The sequence below is a fragment of the Trichoplusia ni genome, chromosome 9, assembly GCF_003590095.1.
Source record: "Trichoplusia ni isolate ovarian cell line Hi5 chromosome 9, tn1, whole genome shotgun sequence".
NCBI classification, from domain to species: Eukaryota; Metazoa; Arthropoda; class Insecta; order Lepidoptera; family Noctuidae; genus Trichoplusia; species Trichoplusia ni.
This window is the reverse complement of record NC_039486.1, coordinates 12394280-12418083: the sequence shown is the minus strand read 5'-3', so window position 1 is coordinate 12418083 and position 23804 is coordinate 12394280. Positions and strand designations below refer to the sequence as shown.

At 36.4% G+C, this 23804-nt stretch overlaps 1 protein-coding gene across 3 annotated transcripts; it reads left to right on the top strand.

Annotated features, from left to right (window-relative positions):
* Window positions 1-363: 363 nt before the first annotated feature.
* On the top strand, window positions 364-23626 carry LOC113497829 (ATPase family AAA domain-containing protein 2-like). 3 transcript variants are annotated; one of them, XM_026877589.1, is made up of 30 exons: window positions 364-500; window positions 719-830; window positions 2988-3066; window positions 3479-3560; window positions 3859-3986; window positions 4633-4805; window positions 5023-5115; window positions 5549-5727; window positions 6238-6314; window positions 7339-7461; window positions 7726-7806; window positions 7881-7974; window positions 8299-8392; window positions 8680-8958; window positions 9104-9240; window positions 9464-9675; window positions 9971-10077; window positions 10310-10503; window positions 10836-11007; window positions 11620-11796; window positions 12174-12330; window positions 12705-12871; window positions 13371-13519; window positions 14218-14235; window positions 16008-16192; window positions 16579-16721; window positions 17524-17720; window positions 18154-18233; window positions 18322-18511; window positions 20612-23626. In XM_026877589.1, the coding sequence occupies exons 2-30, from the start codon at window positions 738-740 to the stop codon at window positions 20706-20708; spliced, it is 3957 nt and encodes a 1318-aa protein (XP_026733390.1). In that variant the 5' UTR covers window positions 364-500; window positions 719-737; the 3' UTR covers window positions 20709-23626. The 3 variants fall into 3 exon arrangements, with proteins under 3 accessions (XP_026733390.1, XP_026733392.1, XP_026733391.1); XM_026877591.1 differs by lacking the exon at window positions 719-830; XM_026877590.1 differs by lacking the exon at window positions 14218-14235 and having other exon boundaries at window positions 364-830.
* The last annotated feature ends 178 nt before the right edge of the window (window positions 23627-23804 follow it).

The following is a 23804-nucleotide window of genomic DNA, read 5'->3' as shown; positions in this document are numbered from 1 at the left end:
TAGTAATGTAAACGAGAAAAACAAAAGGCTTTGAAATGTAAAAAAAAGTACTAATAATAAATTCATGTGTATTATTAAATATATCTTCAATAAATTATTGTAATAAGTTTTAAATACCAGCGTTACACAATCTAAAAATCAATTTTACGAAACGTAGATCTAGATAACTCTATTTTCATTTCAGAGAATTCTTGTTTACCAGGTCTTAACCATACACATCTTGAGCATTGCAAATGTATGGATTTTGTCGTATGCTGTTCTCCACTTTGCAAACAAGCGAAAAGAGTACTCATAGACACTAATGCTAACAACGGTGCATTTCCTTAACAATTTGAAAAATGACAAATTTGCGGGAATTTTTGACAGTTGTCAATAAAAACATCGTGAGTTGTGGAATTAGTTTCTATCAGTTAAATTTATAGATTTTTCTTGCTTTTAGTTAAATCAATATAAAATTATTTTTCACTCAAGTGTATTAGAGAAAACGGTGCGTTTGATCGGTGAGTTATCAGTTGTAAAAGTCGCTGGGAGCAGAACTACATTGTTCATTTAACATGGCGCTGTGTAACGACATGTGCGGGCGATAACGCTCGTTCTTTGTCGTGCTAGTTTTCTATTTTGAGTGTAAATCGTTTGTGTTGTTAATGATTTATGAGTTGCGTGTGTTTGTTACCTCTTGCGTCTATTACATAACGGATTTTGGGTCTTGTATGTAAAGTTACGACACAGCTACTGCAATGGTGAAAACCCGTCGCAGTAATGGAGAAAACGGGGAGGTTGACGATGGGAATTATGCTATGAACGACGTGGGCAGCGTTTCTGATGAGAAGGTGACGTTTATTAAGCGTTTAGAATGTTGTGCAGTGGTTTGGTATCGAGGCTTAGTAAAGAACACTTGTGTACTCAACTTCCTGTCCTTGTTTCCTCGTAGGTACATAATTGTCGCGAGTGCACGGCGATGCATGCGCTTTTAGTGCTTATTGTTAGAAATATATTGTTGTTATGAATTAAACTGGAGATTTCTCACATTAAACTAGTTACCCTTGTTATGTGTGATGAGGGACATGTCAGCTGTATTGATGAGTAAGTAATACTCGTCAAATGAAATCATTGTCATGTTAGTTTCAAGTTGGATTCTTAATCTAATCATTGATATACACTTGAGAAATATTGTGTTATAGTATAATATGCTTAATTAACACATAGTGTCAAGTGATGCAACTTGTGTGTTTCTGTAAACCTGTGAGAAAGAACACAGTACAAAGAATAGCTTTTATATCTGTATAAATGTGTTTATTATGTAAATAGTATAATAGGAAGAATGCTACAATTCTTATAATGAACACATACATAAATCAAAATCAAAAAGTTTTTATTTCAAATAGGCTGTATCTCAGGCACTTTTAAAACGTTATATTACTGACTCTAGTTGCACGGTTCCAAAGTGTCATTCTTATGGAGAAGAGCCGGCAAGAAACTCCATAAGTTACTCTTTTCAAAATAAAATTTTACAGTAGCATTTTACATTAAAATGAATGTCTGCAAATATAAAGAATAAATAAAGTCTATAAAGAATATGGCACATATTCAATATAGATATATTGCAAGGACCTAAGTACAAAATGACATGGATAAACAATACAGCCAGCTGTTATAGAACACAATATTATTGATAAAGCAATGGAATTAGGCTATTCCTATTAGAAACTGATTTACAAGACAAAGATACAAATAAAACTAACACCTTCATTTTTATTGATGTTTAGCGGCTATAGGTAATGTCAGTAGCTTTTAGATCCTACTAGGTCTTAGGCCTTATTTATGTAGAAAGCTTAGATACTGCAAGTATTTCATGTCAATTTTCTTATTGTTTTCTAGCGTACTTATTTACAGAACATAAAATGAAACAATCAACCATCTTTCGGTTAGAGTATAAAGAATTAGTATAATATATAGAACTTAATGTGATAAAACAAAATTCATGCTTTCAGAGAATGGCTTCATAGCAAAATAAAATTGAGTATAAAATGCAATGTAGTCTATTCAACTACTTACACAACTGTTTATTTAGAACTACTGCTTGTTTATTTTAAATTTTAATTTGGCAGTTCTTTTAAACTGCTATAAACATACCTTTACAATTGTTGTTAATGTGCTGTGCTGTGTTTAATACCTTATAATTAGTAAAATATCTCCCTGATACACAGGTTTATGTAGTTTATTTAGGCATGTGTTTATTTGGGTATTTTTAACCAGGGCTGGCCAACTCCAGGTCTACAGGCAATAGTGTGGCTTGCTAGACTGATGTTTTATTTTAGTTTTGTCTATCACTATGACATTAAGGATGCATATCTGTGCCTGGAGACAGTTTTGGTTGTCATGATGAAAAATTTGTGTCTACTTCCATTTCCATTTGGACAGCCTTGGTGTAGCGTATGAGAACACCACTATGAACCTTGCTGCCTTATCCAATACTAAGCTTCCACAAATTGTGATAATAATTTGTTTTGAACGGATATTTGTTATCTTTAGTTATCGCATGGGGTGTATGTGGTTCCCATATAGTTTTATTTTTTATTAATAACACATTGAGAAGTGATTTATTTATTGTTTCTTTTACTGGCTCAGCATATTCGCATTTAATAGATTATAGACAGCAACCTATTGCCACAAATATGATACAGATCGACAAATTGTTAAGAGGAGCCAATACTCTTTTCTCCTTACATATATGAAATTTGATACTTTTTATAGAACAAAAAGTATGCTATCACTAGCTACATACCTTGTATAAGTGTGCACTGATTCTGCACCTAGTTTACCCTAGACCAATATCCATCAATAGGGGGCAACCCTATTTCCTGTTAGCCAACCCATTTGACAGTTCAGTTCCCATTGGGGCCCACAGTATTAGTTGCTGCAGCATGTATAAGCTGTGTGCAATATTTTTGGCTTTCATACAATTTATAAATGTTGTAAAATTTTAGGCATCTAATTGGACACCTCGTGAGTTGAGAAGTAGTCAGTATAAAGTTACAAGAAAGATACAACGCTGGCCTACTAAATGTAAGTGATTATTGTTTAGTTCTTGTTAAAGCAAATCAGCGAACTTTGTATGAAATGTAACAATTAGATAATTATAACAATTCTTAGCAGACCAATTGTATAGGGTAGTTTTATCTTTCATAATAAGTAAAAAAACCTTAATTCCTTGGATCTCTGATATTTTTTTCAATTTATTGCTTCAACACGATATTTTTGCATTTATAAACAACCTTTACTCATGCAATTTACACGAAGTTACGCCATGGAATCAAAAAGACCTCTTAATTCTGTTAACGCATAATCACGTCAGTTACTTCCGTTAATTCTAATATTCTATTAAATAACCTGTATTGCGGTAATACCATAGGCGACAATTTTACATACCAATGTATGTAATGTATCTTAATTAGAGTTTACAATTTCAATTCTCCAGACAACCGCCGACTAAGGACCATAAAGATGCCTCGAATTGTATTCCCCGAAAGTGATACAGAACCCGAAAAATATTCTAGAAGGTAAATACAGATCTATTAACTGTCATATTTTTTTCTCTAATTAGTAATTGCCTAAATCAGTTTAGTTCCTTAGTTTTAGAGTATCTGTCGTAAGACTGATTTATTATTAAAAAATGCAACGGTTTACTCACGCGTATTTATCGGGAGTGTCCGACTAGTTTCGGACCCAACCGGAGTCCTTAATCATGAGCTGACGTGGTGGGGTCGATAAATACGCGTGAGTAAACCGTTCCATCATTTAATAGTTCCTAATTTGTTAATATTGTATTACACTATACATTATACACTACATCCTTAGATCCAGACAAGTACGAGTATTCTTCGCTGATGACAATGACTCAACAAACAGAAGCGTAAAGATTCGGCACAGTCGTGGTCCCAGGAAGAACTACATGGAAGACAGTGAGGACAAACCTATACAGGAGAGTGAGTGTTGTTTTAAACCTATTTAACAATATACTTAAAAAAATATCTATATAGTTAAAAAAATAGTCAATATTTAAGCCTCCCTTACAACAAACCGTCCCAAACTAGCCAAGGTAAGGGACCTCTCTACTGTGCGTTTCGTGCAATTTTCACACGCTTCGTGTGAAAACGTTTCTTGTTAAAGTTTAAAAATTTACCAATTCTTCAATCCCTGTAAGTATAGTTAAATCAATACCGGCTGCTTAACTATACGGTCAGCCTTAGATTCGTTCTTATATGAACAGTTTTATTACGTAGGCTATTGTCTTAAGTTGATAAATACGGGCTTAGTATATTAAACACCTATGAAAACATAGTATTTTTTGGCGTATATTTATTTTACAACTACTATAGCATAGTATAATTGTGACGTAATTTTGCGCAACTCCAGTGGGTAGTCCGGTCTAGCTAGGGTCTAGTTAGGGTCCCCGACTGCTACATCTAGGTCGCAGGTATAATACCCACCCAAGACAAATTTTGTGTGTCTTGGCGTAATTCATCAATAAAATTTGTGTATTTGTAATGATTTAAAACTGATTTAGGTAGTCACAATACAAGATTTGAAACTAGATGGCGTTGTGTAAAATTAGTTTATATTAATTTCTAGATGTTAGAAGGAGCTGTCGTAAGCGGAAACTACTCCATCATAACTTCAATGAGAGTTGGATCACGAATGAGTTGAAAGTGAAGGGCTACCCCGACCTGTACGGGTTCCCCGGCTCTAGCTCGTCAGACGAATCGTCTTCGGCTGATGAGACCAGAGTAGGGAGTAAGAAACTGGTAAGTCTAGACATAAGTTTGTTCACATGTCTTAATTGTACCGAATGTTTTAATATAAAGACCAGTTAAATACTTAACTATTGCACCTGTTTTTAAAGCTAAAGTAATCTTTACGAGCAAAATATAGTATGATTCTATTATTAGCATCGCATGTTGATCATCTCAAATCGTAAACATAGTAATGCATGTCATTATAATGACGTCATCATTGCCGCAGACCGGTCGCCACGCCCCCACGAACACCGACGAAGATACTCAACTGTCCCGGCAAAGGAGAACATCAGCAAGGTTCAATAACAAAAAAACCAATGTAAGTTGCGCTTTCTTAAGCTCTTAGAGACATAGTTAAATCTAAGCCAAAAGATTTTTTTTAACTGTCTTCAGAATACCATTTCATCAGTCATTAAAACTGTAATTATTATACCTGCCTGTATGTACATGTCTTTCTGTTTGGTTTGCACCTATGCCAGTATAGTAAACCGAGTATTGCGTACTATGCATGCACCATTGCAGGATAGCAGTTATAGCTTCCTTTTAAAGATTTCTGCCTCTACCGCCACGTCCAAAGTAATATGGCTCTCGTGTGGAAGAGAGATGCCGCTCTACGCCGTATATTGCGCTGTCACCCTTTTACAACCATAATAATATTACTTAAGGATGTGATGGTGGACCCCTATGGTTTTCTCAGAATGTTTACCATCCCTGAGTTGAATATTTAAAAATACTCTTAATTTTATGCTTAGGATGCAACAGAGACTGATTCAGAGGATGACAATAACCAGACAGTCATTGAAAAGAAACCAGCCGCAGAGAACAAAAAAGAAGAAGAAGTTAAGACAGAAACAGAAGTAGCCGCCAAAGAACACGATAAAGAAGAGAAGACGGAGAATAAGGAACCAGTGCAAGCACAGGATAGTGAAAGGTACGATGTCTTTCAGGATCTAAGAGGATGAGTCAACATTTTTTTTTGCATCTAAGCAGGTTGCTATGGAATTCCATTATTTCTATCAAGAAAGTTCATATGTATGGATGTATGCTTGTTCCTCTTTCACGTAAAACCCTCTGAACAAACGACCGCAAATAGAAAACTAAACTTTATTATTTACTTCTGCCTAACTTTAAAATTCGTTTCCACATGAGTAATTAAATCACTGTCTTGTTTTTATCTACATACTTAACACAGATACACTAGTACTGCAAATGTAGGCCGATACTTAAAGAGAAGTAGTAGTCAAGGTCGGTCAAAAATTGAGATTTTAATGAATAGGAATTTATTTAGAAACATAAAAATATGGTGGTAATAAAATAATACTACGTATGTCAATTGTTCTTTGTATTTACTTTAACTTTTTCCTTTCTTGCAACAAAAAATGACGTAGATTATTTTTTGTTATAACTTCTAGTTTATTGTTAAATTAGTTTCCTTTTTCAGTAATCAAGCCCCAACTCGAGGTAGAAGAAGGCCGGTTCGTGCGAAACCAAAAAAGGATGATAGCCAACAAGAAACTGGTAAGTAAACCACAAAAAAAGTTTCTAATCTTAAATGGCTTTTTCGTTTTGACGACATTTAAAAATATATTGTTCACCATGACAGTTGTCACTGTCAATCGTTTGTTATTGTTTGTATTTTAAATTATTTGTTTGATATAATTGTTTGTGATGTCCCTGTGACCTTAGAGTGTGAAATTATGTGCTTTGTATTTATTTTATGATATTGTCAACTTAGGCTATGACCTTTGGCATCGAGAGCGCGGTTGTAGGTTTAGTCGTAGGTCATTAGTATTTTCACCTTTCGTTCTACTAAGGGTAATAGCTTGAAAACTCGTGTTTTACATGAAAATTAACGTAGAAGGAAATTAGGTCATCAAATGGTATATCTGGACGAGACCTGTGATGACAGAAGCTGTGGACGATTCTGGGGATAAGATAGCCAAAGGTTTTATCAATGTCTTTTACTATCCCATATTCTAAGAGTTTCGATCGATGGCGAAAAGAATCACCTTTGTTCGAGCTTTTGCCCATAACTGCATTTTCAGTGGCGATTAGCCCATTTTCGAGCGCAAAATCAGCTATCGCTATCTCTCTAAGACTTGCGGTTTTGCTGGTAAGATGGCGCATTAAAGTAGAAGAGCGCCGGCTCAGTTCCACGACCGCCAAGTTTTTAAAGTCGTATAAAAAAGACGCATAAAAATGTCGCCCTAAGTGTCACGCTGTCTGTGTCATTGTCAAGCGGTATGAAACGTCACTTGGCCTGATTGTTGTGTCGGTACATAATGCGTAATGTATGGTTTTTCCCAAAGGCCGCTAACTTACTGGCGTCTGCCCCAAAGTTGCAGGGACTAGATGTTGAAATCACGATATATATATTTTTTTGGTAACCTGTTTAACTACGACTGGGGCCGACAGTCGAACTCATACATAATGCGGGAATTTGGCAAAAATATTTACGGGAGTTTAGTCTGTCAGACACGTGGTACTATAGCCCACACACGATTTAATTTTCCTTTATTTTGAATTGTAATGTGTTGCACAGAGTCGTCGTCGTCGGAGTCGGGCAGCGAGTTGACGCTGAGCCGGCAGCCACGCCGCTCCAAACGCACGCGCAAGCCCAAGCCCGCCTTCGTGCAGATCGCGCAGGACGAGACGCGCTCCAGAGGTCAGACATCTATGTACACAGGATGATGCATAAACACTAAATCATTTGTAAAAAGTAACTGTTCAATTAAAGCATCTTTTCTTGTTTCTAGTTTGAAATTGAGTTTTTGCCTATCAGGGACTAACAATTCGATAGAAATTACTGTTTTCTTGAAAGTTCTCTTCGTTTCAACACATTGTATTTTATAAATAAACTTACTTTTAAGGTAGTCGTTAATTTTAAATGTTCTTGATCATGTTATAAATACTCCACTTTTATTTTCAGCAAAAACGTTTACCATTAGAAAGAAGCCATATTGTTTAAGAGAGAGAAAACCCAAAATATTACGTAGGAAGACAATCAGATGTAAGTCCTATTTTCTTACAATAAAGTTCACTTTTCATTGGCATAGTATTACTAATAAGACATTTCTGTTGCAGCACAATCGCCGTCCAGTTCCACTAGCAGTAGTACGTCAAGCTCTGATACTGAAGAAGATCTTAATGTGTCTATGAAAAATAAGACCAAGGGGAGGTGAGTGGACTTAAATATTATTATCAACATGTATCGTCATAGTATGGGCTACAGAAACTATGGAGCTGCCTTTGGCAATTTTTTTTTCTATATCGGCATCCAAAACCCAGCTAGAACAACTATTATGTATTCTAACGTCAAAAGATTACAATGGACTTAGAGTTCAAATTATTTACAGCACAATGTAGAAATACTAAAAATAATAATTTTATTTCACCAAAAATTATGAAAAATTGGCCTTTAAATTAATTATAACATAATTTTGGGTCTATGCCTGGTATGTGGCAGGCTCATCATGTTTTACGTCAATTTATCTGTTTGTAGACAAAAGTCGAAATCGATGGATGATAAGAAAACGGACAGAGCACTGAGAGACATACAACCAGTGGAAGTTGATGGCAGCGTGAGGTTTACTTCGGTGAGAAAACAAAACAAAATCATTAATATAGACGTACATTTTTAAATCCCATCTTAAAATACGTTATACGTTAACGAAATTCTTCGTATAATAGGGATCTAAAACAAAAATTGAATGCGAGGGCTAGGTTGAGGGGACGTGTGATAAAAAACTGTGAACCTTACCCAGCAGTAAAATGAGGTTGAACAAAATGAGATCGATCCTAATACCAGAATATGAGACAGTATACTTCGTCAATCCTTCTCAAACGCATATCAATATACAATTATAAATCATTTCCATTGCAGGTCGGCGGTCTAGAAGAGCACATAAAATGTCTTCGAGAAATGGTTCTCTTTCCACTCATGTACCCAGAGTTGTTCCAAAAGTTCAAGACTCGTCCAGCTAAAGGCGTTTTGTTCCACGGGCCGCCCGGTACGGGCAAGACCTTGTTAGCCAGAGCTTTAGCCAACGAGTGTACGCTAGTCGGCGGGAGGAAAGTTGCGTTTTTCATGAGAAAAGGGGCGGATTGTTTGAAGAAATGGGTCGGGGAGAGCGAGAGGCATCTTAAATTACTGTTTCAACAGGTATGTACTCAGAGATCTGTTTATTTCTAGAGATGTGCAGTTGTTTTCATGTTATCTTTGTATCGAAAATAATTCCTTTTTCCTTGTATATTTTGAGAAAAGCCACCTGTGCAAATTTACTCATTTTTTTATTATTTTGATTTAGGCGAACAAAATGAAACCATCAATAATATTTTTCGATGAAATCGATGCGCTGGCGCCGGTGCGTAGCGTGCGACAAGAACAAGTTCATACCAGCGTTGTCGGTACATTACTGGCAGAGATGGACGGTCTGTGTGACAGGTATGTTTCGAAGTCATTATTGGATATTTACTAAAGAAATCGGCATTGAATTTAATTTATATTACAAGTTCACTTAAAAAAAAATATTCTCAGAACTCAATTGTGTCTAATTCAACTACACGAAGTTAAAGTTCAGTAATACTCAAACTGTTTTGCTGAACTGAATAACTGTTTTGTTTGATTCTCCAACTGGTATTCCTACCTGATTGTCTGTTTTCCTCAGAGGCGAGGTAGTAATAATAGGCGCTACAAACCGCCTGGACGCGGTGGACCCTGCCCTGCGCCGCGCGGGCCGCTTCGACCGCGAGCTGCACTTCCCGCCGCCCGCCGCCGACGCGCGCCGACAGATCCTCGACATCTACACGCGGGACTGGCAGCCCAGACCGCCCGCACACACGCTGGACCATCTGGCCGAACTCACGGCGGGCTATGGAGGTAAGAGGCCATATTTATTCATTCTCTTGATAAAGAGCATTGAGCAAGTTATGCAGGCTCGAGATGGAACGAATTCTAGAAACATGAATGCTTTTAATCAGTTTGGGTGACAAAGTTTTGGTGTGGGTAAGCAAATCGAGTGAGGAAATCATATCATTATACATAATAGCTATAGTTAAATTTTATGTGATTTTGTTATTTGTAATTAACTGTTGCGTATTCTGTTGTTGTATTTTGATAGTGGAAAAATATGGGTAAGTGAAGAATGCTAATAGTTGGTGTTGTTTTTATGCAGGTTCCGATCTGAAGGCATTATGTTCTGAAGCCGTATTGAAGGCGCTGCGACGAGTGTACCCACAAGTATACGAAAGTGAACATGCACTGGTGATAGATGCTAAGAATGTGAGTTTTGACTTTATTGGATGAGGCAAGGATATATGTATTTGAGATTATTTAATAATCACAGATATAATTTTTAATGTCGTGGCCCGTTTTATACTTACCTTTCATTTGCCACGAATGTGGCAATATATATGACTGACAAAAACTTGCAACATTTTAACATGAGATATTATTTAATCGCATAGCATGCCTTATAGAGTTTACAATAAACTTATGTATATGTCTGTATCAGGTGGAAGTGACTCGTCGTGACCTGGAGTCCGCCATGCGGTCGCTGGTGGCGGCGGGCGGTCGCGCAGCCCCCCCTCCCGCGCGGCGGCTGCCCCCCCACGCCGTCCCACTGCTGGGCGCGCAGCTGCAGGCCGCCGCCGCCATGCTGCAGCATGTGTTCCCGCTGCACCAGCATCACGCCGACGAGGCGGAGCGGTAATAGATTTGTTGTATTTTATTTCTCCTTTATGTAAATTGCAGTAAGAAATGACATGCCTTTCCCTATTTATTTCTGCGAAAATTATCAAGCCATTTTGCCCTTTTTTTCTGCATTCGGCTCTTGTCTGCATTATCGATATTAACACTTGATCAAACGCAAGTTTAGACTGTATGTGTCTGGCAGAAGAAGCCGCTAAGCTTCGTTAAGGAAGAAATCTGCGACACAAATAATATCTTAAGGCGGGAATCAATTTGTTTTTTTAAACCTATGTTATTCTTTTACGGTCGCGTTAACATGACGACGAAACTAATATAAAGTTGTCTTCCAGGAGCTCCGACCCATCCCTATCGCAGAGCGTGCTACTGATCACGGGCGAGTGCGCGGAGAGTCACGTGGCGCCGGCGCTGCTGGCGCAGCTGGAGCACTGCAGCGTGAAGGAGCTCAGCATGGCCACGCTGCACTCCGCGCACACCTTCACGCAGGAACAGGCGCTCATATCGGTACGTGGCCTGTGTGGACTTAGTGTTTTAAAAGGGTCGAGCTGTGCAGATTAAACTTTTTATTCACATTATGAAACAGGAAGAGTGACAATATTTAACGATAACGCCCGCTGTGTGAGTTTGCTAGGCGAACATGACTTGCTAGTCAATTGACTGTTTAGCTGTGACAGCCGCGACTTACTTGGTTGTCATGACTGTAGCTCTGGCTTTGGCTGATCCCAAACGACGCGGCACGGCATGGCAATCGGGTGACCGTTACAATTACTTAATCTTTATTGTACCTCTTAGGTAGGTAAGCCTAGGTAGTTATGACAAAAAAGCTTTACCAATCTCTGCAGCTCCTCGATACTCCGTCTCGAGCTAATCATTGCATATTAAGCTCGTGCTAAAGCATTGCTTTGATTTCAGATTGATTAGTCCAGTTTACATAATGTGTAATGTCTTTTGTGGCGAGAGCTTTCACAAACATTCAAAATGTTTGTGAAAGCTCTCGCCACAAAAGTATTATTTTTTTTTACTTAGGGAGGCCTTTATTTCATTACCTCTCCCAGTCTTCCCCCCTCTTAGTCAAAACTATTTGCCATACATTATACCAGTGCTATAATTCCACAGGTATTCTCTGAGTGTCGCCGAGCGGACCGCGGTTGCGTGCTCTTCATCCGTGACATAGTGTTAGTGTGGAACACGCTCTCCACGCTACTGCGGCAACTGTGTCGCGCGAGAGCGGCGGGAGAGAACACCCTACTGCTAGCCACGTCTGATGTCCATCACGATCTGTTACCGCCTGAGGTAGGGATTGTTGATAGATTGCCAACCTAAATGCTTTAGGATAAAGTCGCTTTTAACGCTACTTTATTTTAATACCGATAGTAGTTAATGAAATTAAAATACCGACAGTCCTTAATGCTGAACTGAGGCCTTTTTGGTGCAGCTGCATTCACATACTAAAATTCTTATGCTTAATAATTTTTTGTTTATTTATTTTGTTTTATTTGTGTGCTGTTGCCAATTATTATTTTTTCTTTCTTTCTTTTAACTGACTGCATCATAAGATCCGGAAATAATTTTTGAGGATGCTTATGACCATTTGTTTGACTCGCCATATGGCTAAATTTTCGCAGTTTGGTTTGTTTTAATTTTAATAAGTGTTTTCACCTTCCTTCCAGTTGCAGGAGATGTTCCCGGTATACAAGGAGTGCGTGTACCGCGTCCGCGAGCCGAGTGCGGCCGAGGTCATCAACTTCCTGAAGCCTGTGCTTGCGGAGGCTCTGTTAGAACCGCCTCCCGTAGAGAATAACGAACCGCCGCCTCCCTTACCGCTAGGTAAGATATACCATATATAAATAGGTGAAAAAGGTCGTATGCCTGTTATTAAGAATAATTCGACGCATGTGTCCTTAACTGGTCTCATTGAGAAGGTGGAGAAGGTCAGGAAATGAGACCACTATTTGATGTAGCTCGCAGACGAACATTGTTAGAACATTAACTAGTATTTTACTGCACGTATTCTTGAGATTTGAAATTAGTACCTTGAAAATACACCAGGTAGAGGAAGTTTAATGACGTTGTTATAGAATCAAGATAAAATAAACACAATCACATTCCATTCAAGCGATCTTACAGACGAAAAAGCCAACTTTAAGATATCAGTTAAAATTAAATGTATAAAACTACAATTAACGCTATGTCCCCTATAGCCCCTCCACCGCCGCCGGTACGGGAGACCGCCGAAGAAGAGACTCGTCGCAAACGCAAGGAGGATTACAAACTGCGCGAGTTACGCATCTTCCTGCGAGACATATGCCGCAAGCTCGCCTCCAACAGACGCTTCTACAAGTTCACCAAGCCTGTCGATTTAGAAGAGGTGGGCTATATTTTATTTATGAACTTTACAGTTTTAATAATCACATTAATCTTATCTCGCCGACAAACTGACACACATTTTGGTGTGTATAACTTTTTTGTAACCAATAAATGCTTCAATAATATTGAACGCATTCATGTGGGAAACATATTTGAACTCAGTCGTCGGTCTTATAGACAATAATCAAGTCGAATAAAAAAACCTTCAAGTGGTTATTGTCAGGTTGATTTTAGTTTGACCTCATTAGTCTGAAGGCGTTGCTAAGCTGGTTCGATTCAAAATGTCTATATATAGTCCTCCTCATCGTTTTGGATAACGGCGACCCTTGGCAATTCACTTCCTAGCGTGAGCCCTGATGTGACAGGCAAGATCGAGTTTCGATCTAAACACTCGGTCGTAAGCACTACAGCAAATTCGACCCGCAGAATTGAGAGTATAAGTGTACGACGGCATTGGCCTCTCTTTTTGACTTATGTATAATGATATCTTCTTTTTTTAGGTGACAGACTACCTCGATATAATAAAACAACCAATGGATCTCGAGACGATGATGACTAAAGTCGACATGCACAAATACAACTGCGCCAAAGAGTTTCTCGATGACATCGACCTCATATGCGCAAACGCATTGGAGTATAACCCAGACAGGTACTGAGCTGTGACGTCATAGTTTATTAATATAGTCTCTGATATATTTACAGGTCTTACTGAGATTGTTGTAGGTTAACAATTGGTTTATAATGAATCCATACTAAATTTATAACAGGTTTATAAGGAGAAGTGGGTAGATGAGGTCTCGTTAATTCCTTTTTAATTTAAAGAGTTTTTACCCATTTATTTTATTAACATTATTTCACTACCCTTTTGTTTATGATGTTCATCCATTAATTTGACTTTTTCCTACACAATGGTCTATGGTAGTCTTCATTTTGTATCTATATATTAAAGTGCTACTACTAAGTCACTACTGGGCAAAATCCCCTCCCTTTACGCTTTCCAAAATCGTTATATTTCGATCTTTTGTGCGAGTGTTTGAGGTCACGTCGATAAACTCACTGTACGCGACGTGTCGCGGGTTCGATCCCCGTTTATGACAAGAGTTTCTGTGATGAACAAATGCTTGTTCTGAATCTGGGTGTCTTTGTGCAAGTGATACACTACACAAGCATTAAATACTTTATGTTAGTATTTTTAAAACAATTGAAATTGATCTCATTTCAAATTCTCATATAAAATAGGGAAAAGGTTTTATATACGAGTGTACCCTAGGCCATTGTGTACTCACCATTATATTATAATTTATTTGAACGTGTTTTCTTTCCACATTCCCCCGGCGCCAATCAAAGGGCTAGAGGGATGTTACGGTATGAGCAAAACAAACGCTTTGTAAATAACATATTATTAATAGCACATTAAATAGAATATTATTATACATTTACAGTATATCGCTGATTAACGCAGTATCAATATTGTTATGTATATACATTTGAGGTTTTCTTGGTTTTAATTCAGGCGTACTTAACGATAAATTTAACTTCTTTGTAAGATGATATATTAGTAATTAAAAGCGGTAAGGAATGATTCGGACTCGCGACATTGAGGGTTTCGCACAAATTAGCTAAAGAAAAACAAAGTTGCAATATAAAATGGACAACCATAAAAATTGTATAACCTCGATTTTATATTGATTATTTGACGTTTTCAACTGTCTAGATATCAGGGTTCATGAGATAGAAGATCTAGTGACAGACGGATAGACATCGCAGCCCAAGTAATATTTTTTGCTGAACCCTTTGGGTATGGTAATCATATATTAAATTATTTTCTCAACATAAAGAAGAATGACGAAGATTCACGAAGTTACGAAAAAAAAAACTACTTACTCCGTTCTAAATCAATATCACCTTTACTCCAACGAAATAAAGTCTTAATTCGTTATTCTCCTACCTGCCTATGAAAAACCACAAAATCTCCAATGTATTGAATACATCCTCTAACCTTTTGTCCGCTAGTACGTCGGACGTTGCATGTAGAGCGGTACAGCATGTATGTAGCATAGACTAACATGATATAGGTAGATGTAAGTATGTGTAAGCTTAGATATATTTAGTACTATTAAATATGATGAAATTAAATACAACTGTCAATTGAAATGGTGTTAATTTTATATTATTTCGCAAATTTATGCTTTAGTTAAAAAGATGTAAAATGGATCAACAGTTAAGTACCAAAAATGACTACAACTTTTTTTTTTTTATGACTTCCGTAGTAAGAATTTTATTCCCTTGTTTCGGGGGGTTTCGAAAACATTGAAGTTACATCCACAAAGGCACTCAGACTCAGGTCAAGCGTTCGTTGACCGCACAAAACATTTTCCTACATGTGAATCAAACCCGCGACATGTCGCGCACACTGAGTTTTGACGAGTCGGCCTGTTATTAAAAGGGCGTGGATCACATGACCAAATGTTTATGAGGAACCTAATCCTTGGACTTTGTGTTAAAAATTTTGCGAAATAATAGTGAATTGAATACCATTTTATATCGTATGATATAAATAAAGATATTGTATAGTAATAGAGTACCGCAACGAATATGTAATTAAAATACAGCGGGTAGCAGTTAGAATAATATTTATATCTGATGGGAATCCTATATTATTATGCTCTGCTATATGGGACTAGTATAAATATGGATTATGCTACGATAAATCTACGTAGAACTTTGGTACAACTTGAGTAAATAAATGTAATTAAAAAATTATACCATTTGTTGCTACGTCAAGGTTCATCGTCGTAGTACATGATAATGTAGCCTTGAATTCAGTTTTTACTCTCAAAAACGAAGAAAAAAATAATAGATTTGACGCAACATGCCAAAGATATAAAACCGGTCAAGTGGGGGTTCCGTACAAATAGGCTAAAGAAAAACTAATTTCTTAAATGTATTTACTCCTTTTCATCAATTGGGTACGGAACTCTAAACATACAAACATTTCCAGTCTTCTTATAAAACAAAGTAGATTGATACTTGTCACAAACTGAATTCTCGGCTTAATCCCAACAAATATACATTGATATTTTGCTAAATTACTCTGCCAATTATCTCACATCTAAACACTCCCATCACCCCCTCAGAACGTCGTCAGACAAACAGATACGTCACGAAGCGTGTTCGTTACGCGACCATGCGCACGCGCTCATCGACGTGGAGATGGACAGCGACTTCGAGCTGGAGTGCCAGGAGATAGCCAAGCGGAGGCAGGAGGAGGGCATGGCGGATAACGATCTGCCTGACTTTATATATACGGCCTCTAATTTACGTAAGTCTTGTTCCTGCGAATTGAGTTTCATTTACCCGCAGTTGAAAAATAGTAATACTTTGTTTTTCTACTAAGGCCCGTAAAAAATACAATTTAAAAATACTTTTTTAAATATTAGATGTTTTATGTATGCGGGGATAAGGTTTCTTTTTGTGTGATGGTTAAATGACATTGTTGAATTATTATGGATGTATTGTTAGTTGGATATAGAATAAGGTAGTGTAGTAATGTAAAAAAATATTGTAGTTTTTATTAGTTATTAAATAGTTCAAATTGATTTAAATTTTGGTAAAAACGGTAAATTTTATACATTTAAGGGTCGGTTTTAACTCCTTGCCATAAAAATAGAAATTAACCTGAATCTAATCACAGACATTTATTTACAGAACACATCGACTCGATAGTGAGCGACAAGTCGCGGACTCCACAGAACGGCGACAAGAGTGACGCACACTCGGCCAAGCGCAAGCGCAGGCGGATGAACGCATGGTCCAAGGGACTCGTCGTTAAGCGTGCGAGGACTTCCAGGGTATGTGAACTAGATTAAACTAACTAAACTTCTTGTGTGTAATTTTATCGTGCTTACTTTATATTGTGAGTATGGGTTTAACTGCGTGGTTGGCCGAATGGTAGGTATAGGTAGATATCGTCACGCTGAACCCTCGTTGCGTGTCGTGTCGCGGGTACGAATACCGCGTAGGACTAGTATTTTTGTAATTCACACTTTTATTCTGAGTCAGGCTGTCATTGCGCATGTCTCTTGCATGTTTGTAAAATAAGACAGTTACTTATCATCATTGGCCTAGCCTTTCCCAACTATGTTGGGATCGGCTACCAGCCTAACCGGTTTCAGCTTAGTACCAGAGTTTTACAAGGAGCGACTGCCTATCTGACCTCCTCAACCCAGTTACCTGGGCAACACGATACCCCTTGGTTAGACTGGTTGTCAGACTTTTTTCAAGCTTCTGACTACCTGTAACGACTGTCAAAGATGTAGGAATAACAGCCGAGACCCACAATTTAACGTGCCTTCCGAAACACGGAGGAACTCGTTATGACAAAGATGGTCACCCATTTACATACCAACCGCGTCAAGTATAGCTTAACCTGTGATCGATTCACTTATGCGGTTATAGCTTAGCTACGATAAGACAGTTACTTACTTATAATAAAATAAAGTTAAATAAGTATCTGATCTTAAATTAGCGTATATTCAGACAAAACCTTAAGCATTAAACCTTTTGTTTAATGCGTCGATAGAATATCTATTTCCAGATAAGTAATATGAAACATTTCTAAACATAATTTGTAATTGATTATTCCACTTACAGTCGTTCAAAGACACGAGTATAACAATAACAGACGAGGAGTCGAAAGAGAACAAGCCGATCACGTCGACGCCGCTCCCTAACGGCGAGGTGTCCACCTCGTCGGGCTCGGACGACGACGCGCCGCTGCGGAGGCCGCAGGACGACTCCGCGTTCAACATCACCGCGCAGACTGTCGTCAATAACCATGTCATAGAAAGGTATACTGCTACTATCATAAATAGAACTCATCTAATATATCAAATCTCATGTCTTGGTACACAAAATTGAACACGTGTCTGAAACGGATGAAATTTTTATAATCTTTATGAAATTTTGTGTACATATTCGATAGGTCTGACAACATCTATTTTTACAACACCTCAAAACCTAATTGCATGACAAACACCGATTGCTTTGACTGTAAGCATAGTATAAAGCTTCTCATGTTGAACTAAATAGCCAACCTATAGTAGTTTTAGTTGGTATTGGCCCCAATATTGGTCAAGCATTGCCCCATTCTCAGCTACGTCTAAGGCTAGAGGACATCGTCCACGCGCGTGATTAAAAAATGAAGCAGAATAAAGATTGCTCTGTAATAATCCAACAGTCATCTAATAATTCTGACAGTAACAAATTGTTGTTCTCTTCCAGTCCAGCAAAGTCAACAGAAAAATCACCAACAAAATCATCACCAAAGAAGAGGAATTCAGGGCAAGACGTGACAACGGCAGGTACGTACTTACATTTACATATAATTTGTACTCGACTCAAAATAAGATTCCAAAATATATAAGACCTCCTTTATAAATACCTTTTCAGACGCAGAGAAAGTACTGATAAACAAGACTGAGTTAGATAACGTTGTATATAAGAACGCGAAGTCGTTACGAAGCATCGGACTGGAGCCGCTACTGAACCTGCACTCGCAGCTGAGCCACACGGTCCGCGCCTACTCCACTAAGTACGACCGCACGAAGCTGCCGCAGGAGCTACAGGCCATCGTATCGAGGTACTTGCAACACGCTAGAAAGTGAACGTATTAACACTAATTCAGGTTCAATTTAGATTCACGCTAAGTGAATGAGTGAACTGTTGACAGTACGATTGAATATTATTGTTGGTTGAGGTAGATGACAAGGTCCGATTGGTAATAAGTTTGGTATATTAGGCGTGTGTTTTTTGTTTTATCCAAATATCCAAGTTCAAAATTTCTATTTAGATAAAGCGGATCAGATCTAAAGAGAGCGTTTATGACGTCATAATTTACTACTAAAACGTAACGTCATGCATCTCACTTCAATCCATCGACTCGATTGATGATATAGAAAAATAAAGAACACATGACTAATATTTTTTATGACCATATCTGTCGGATTTAAAATGTAGTCATCTACCTTGTAAATTATTATTCTCAAATTCGTGGTAAGCCTGGTTCAATGTACAAATGGGTAGAGTTGAATAGATTGTAAGTTGTTCGAGTTTGAAGGCGAATAAAATGGATTTGACTTTCCGATTGTTGCGTTTTTGTTTGTTGATGTGACGTAAATTAAATTGTGGTTGTTGTGTGTCATGCAGGGACGTAATGAATAGTATTTTTGTGAATGACGAGTTTTAAAGTACGTATACTATTTAAAGTGGGTGAATATGAGTTGCGGAGCTGTTAAAGCATTTAAAAATAATAATTAAAAAGAATGTAGAGAGAGTACTCGAAATTTAAAATTGTGACATGTAGTTTACTATAATATCGAAGTGGATATCGGTTTAAATTATTATGCTAATCGAGAAGATATATCGTTTGTATTTCGATTATCGATCAATTTGGTATTAATCTCATTGGTATAGCGTTCGTTTTTAGCACGAAGGCAAGAAGATAGTTTATACAGTAATGATACTAATCTAAAAAATTATGATCACTATTATATATCTTACAGGTATGGTAAATCTGTAGTTTGTGAAATAAAGTTTCATAAATGTAAGTTAAAAAAAAATAACTAGATACTTACTGTTCAACCCATCTTTTTGGTCTTGTGCTAAAACGGTAATTAGACACTGGAATATCACATTCCACATTTTATCCGATCATAAATAAAGCTGAAAGCACACTCGCTACATTTGTACTAAAATCCGCATTTCAATAACTTACTATAAATGTAGTCGGTCTGTTTTCAGCTTAACTTCGATTTAAAAAGAAGAGTGTTATGTTGGCGAAGTACCAATCACTGCCTACACGGCTAGCGGACATCATTTACATTGGGCCATGCTTAGACTTGACGAAAGAGTTATCTGCCAAACGATAAAGAACTGTAATTAATGTTCATAAAGTCTAAAACTGCAAGGGTTAGTCTCTCAGAATGAACCGTTAAAAGACCTACAAGTTTAGATCTTATCTACATCAATTTATAGTTCCAGTTTCGTTGTTTCGTCAAGTTTTTGTCGTCCAAGTTGTAGTCGAATTATAACCGTAAAACATTCCTAATTAGCCAAATTGTGAGTGAGATTACCAATATTCAATGCCTGGACGTAATGATGTTAGAAAAAAAAATTATAAAGGATTTTTTTTTTAAATTTTACCTTTGGATAGTATTTTAGGTGACAAAATACACTAGCAGAATATGAAAATCAAGGTTGTGTACCACTTTTGTATAAAAAGATTTCGGCATAATCTAATGGCATTACATCCAGGCTTCTAGGTTAGGTTTAAAACTAAACACTAAAAACTGGTCTGTGATATGTACAGAAGGTTTATATTACATGTATATACGTCATTTTGCTATATCTACTATAGACGCGCCCTTTCCATGCACACGGTACTTTGATTGGTCGCATTAGGATTAACACAAACATCTAGCAGTAGAACATCGGTCACCGGTGGCCGACGGAGTAAGTGTACGTCGGTCACCCGTGACCTACACGTGTTCAAAGACTTGAAATTTGTAGAACAAAATATTTGATTAGATTAGTATACGCCCGAAATTAACTACTAATTTCTATTCTTTCTTATACCTTTATACATAAATTAGTAATACCACAGGGTTATAATCTCAGCCCTTGTAGAGAAGGAACGAGCATTGATCCTCCTTGATTGATTGATTCGCTTGTTCGCTTGCAGGTTCGTGATACCAATACAGAATCAAGGTGTTCTCACAACGTTTTCCTCCACCGTCAGTGACTGGTGTCTAGGGATGATCAAAAAGTACCAAGTATAGAATTTTGATACACAATGATAATTTTTAAAACCCTATTTTTGGTAGAGAATAAAAAAAGTAGGTTAGACGGGTGACAAACAAATTTTTCTATCAGAGATTACCTGAAAGTTATAAATTGTTGAGTACCCCGCTAGTATAAATAATAATATATTTAATAAAAAGCCATTATAGAACGACCAATGAAATAAACCATGTGCATAACTGTCCGTTAAAAATAATTATTGAGAATAAAATTCCTAATAATATAAAAACAATTTGGCTTTTTAGGTGTGAAGAGTAAACAAAATTTATGCACTGACATTTCATTTAAATAAAATTTAAAAAATAAGCTGAATTAACGTATATTGCTTACATAGGATAAGGTTGTACTAACATAAATGTAACATTTAGATACATTTTTTTTCATTCACGTTTGATTTATTTTTCTATTTAAATTATTTTTTTGTTTTCTGTGACGTTACGAGACGACTGGCCGAATAGAGGTCGGTTGCGGAGTGTTAAAAGTTTGCGTTGGAGTTATTTAATTAATTGATGTTTAAGATGCACTGTATGTGAAAAAATGGGTTGGAATTTTCAACCAAGTTAGGTAAATCGTGAGCATTGGTAAATAAATTGTATTCGAAATAATAGTATGTATTTGAGGAGGAAACTAAATAAAATGTATGTATCAACAGTTGAACATTAAATAATTAAATAACACCCAAAGATCAAATTATTATTGAGTGAAGCTAAGATTGTGAATCGAGACAGATTTGACTTGAATAATATTCAATGTGAAGATCTGTTATTTATTTGTTATTTAAACGTTAAAATAGCAGTGATAATTCAGTCTCATTTAAATTAATTCACAAGCAATTGAGTTTTTTCACTAATTATTAGCTCTACAAGTTTGCCCCAACGTCACTGTCGCGCATAGATGTAAGAATAATTGGTATAAAATTGGTGCCAACATTGGCAGTTGATGTTTTGGTTTTATCAAAAGTATTTGGAACAACTCCGTCCACTCCACGAAACAGAATAGTAGGAAAAGACAATCGGGGTACGCGCGCTTGTCACGTCGATGACAATCGATTTTAGCATATATTTCGTAATAAAAACAACGAGAGTTTGTTATCATTAAGTAAAATTTGCGACAGTCGTTTCAGTATTATACAAGTCTAAAGGCACCTCTCTCCCCTTGTCAATGTTTCATGGTCGTTTTACCAATGTTGGCACCAATATATTGAACCAAGTTCAAAACAATCACAAGCAGAAATCATATATAAAAAATTATGACTGCTATTTTAAATTCTCTGAAATTGACTATAACCTTCTTACTTATAAAAATGTTTACGATAGATATAGAAATAATTACCTAACTGTGCGGTAGTCTAAGAGAGATAATTAAAATTTAATAGTATTAATACTTACTGCTCAGGTGTTAGAAATGTACGATTTGCGTTGTGAATATGGCTATATAAAACTGCATGTTTGTTAGGAGTGATGTAACTAGTAAAACACCTTGTCAAGCAATATTGGACTTTAATGTTATAAGACGTAAAAATTAAAACTGTTTAATATTTTAATACCAGACATATTTAATACAAAGTACTGGTTTCTAAGATTGGTATTGATCAACATCAATTTCATTAAATTTATTGTTTATGTTATTCGATACTAGATGGCGGTGTTTCTAAAATAGCATTTATGTTACCAAAACATGACAAGTTTCTCCTTTAATGAAATAGAATGTTATTATTTAACTACCAATAAAGTCGGACATAATGTTACATTATTTTTGACAAGCATCCAATTTAGTATAGCGATATGTAATATACACTGCCGTAAAACCTATCAAATTTATTAGTAAGGAGGTATAACGATTGGTTTATAAGTACTTAAAATAATTGCTATAAATTATATCCTTTCTTCAATACTTGTAAATAATATTATATATCGAATAATTGATACAAAGCCGTGTGATATTGATGGATTAAACGCAACATATAGCCGATATGTTACAACAAAATAGTTACCTCAAAACTAGTTCAGAAGGTCTACCATGATGATACTAAGTTGTAGTCTGCATTAAATCAATTTCAGCCTATTGGCAGCAATCCCACTGCAAGACAGGCGAGCCCTAAGTTGCGCCATAACACCCTGGCTGGCTATACGATGGAGTTATATTTATCCATTTATTAGAAAAAAAAACTTATCAAAGCTGCACAGTATGTTTAAAAAAAAATCCGCAGTAAAAAAATCTCCCAGTTATTTATGAAGCCTGAAATAAATACAGTCCTTTTTTTGGCAAGAATATTCAAACGCCTTCACGGTTTACATATCTGAGCCTAAACCCTGCAAAAATTTAACAATAAATGACAAAAAGTGCTCGCGCAATTCTCATCGTTCTTATTTCAAATGGAGCTGTAACACCTGTTTCTTCATGGTAAGCCTTTTGGGACCCTATAGTGATGTACAAGCTTTTCACCTGTCATAGAAATAGTGAAAATGTTTGTGTACCAGTAAAGGAGAGATTTGCTTGACCTGTGATATTAAAAAAAATTGTTTGAGTTTAGGGTTGTTTGATACATAAATGTTTATGGTGAAATAATGAAGTTTTGTACATGTTTTTTTTTTAATTCGGTTTATTGTGAATTAGTTTATCGTTCGTTAAATTATTAGTAACACTCGCAATACTTTGTTATCACAGGTCAAACGAATTTGATATAATTACAATAAAAATTATGATGAATATAAAATTGTAAAACGCGTCAACGAATAACAATGTGTGTTTAACAAAGCTTGCATTTGCTCAATGTGGAATATCTGAGATATCTGTAAGCAAGTTTCCACCGTTCGACTAGTGTATAATTTTGTATTTATAAAATCATATTAAATGAAACTGAAAATAAAAGGGTATGATTTCATGTGATATCAAATATTTTGTTTTATTAAAACCTTTTATTTTTCGCATAAATCTTGGTTTTTCTTTTTTGATATATAGTGCCAGTAATGTAGTATTAAAAAGGAATATCGGCATCAAGGAATTTGTTACAAATGTGTATAAATATTTATACACTATTTTGAGTAGGTTACAAGCTATTTTTAAATGGTAAT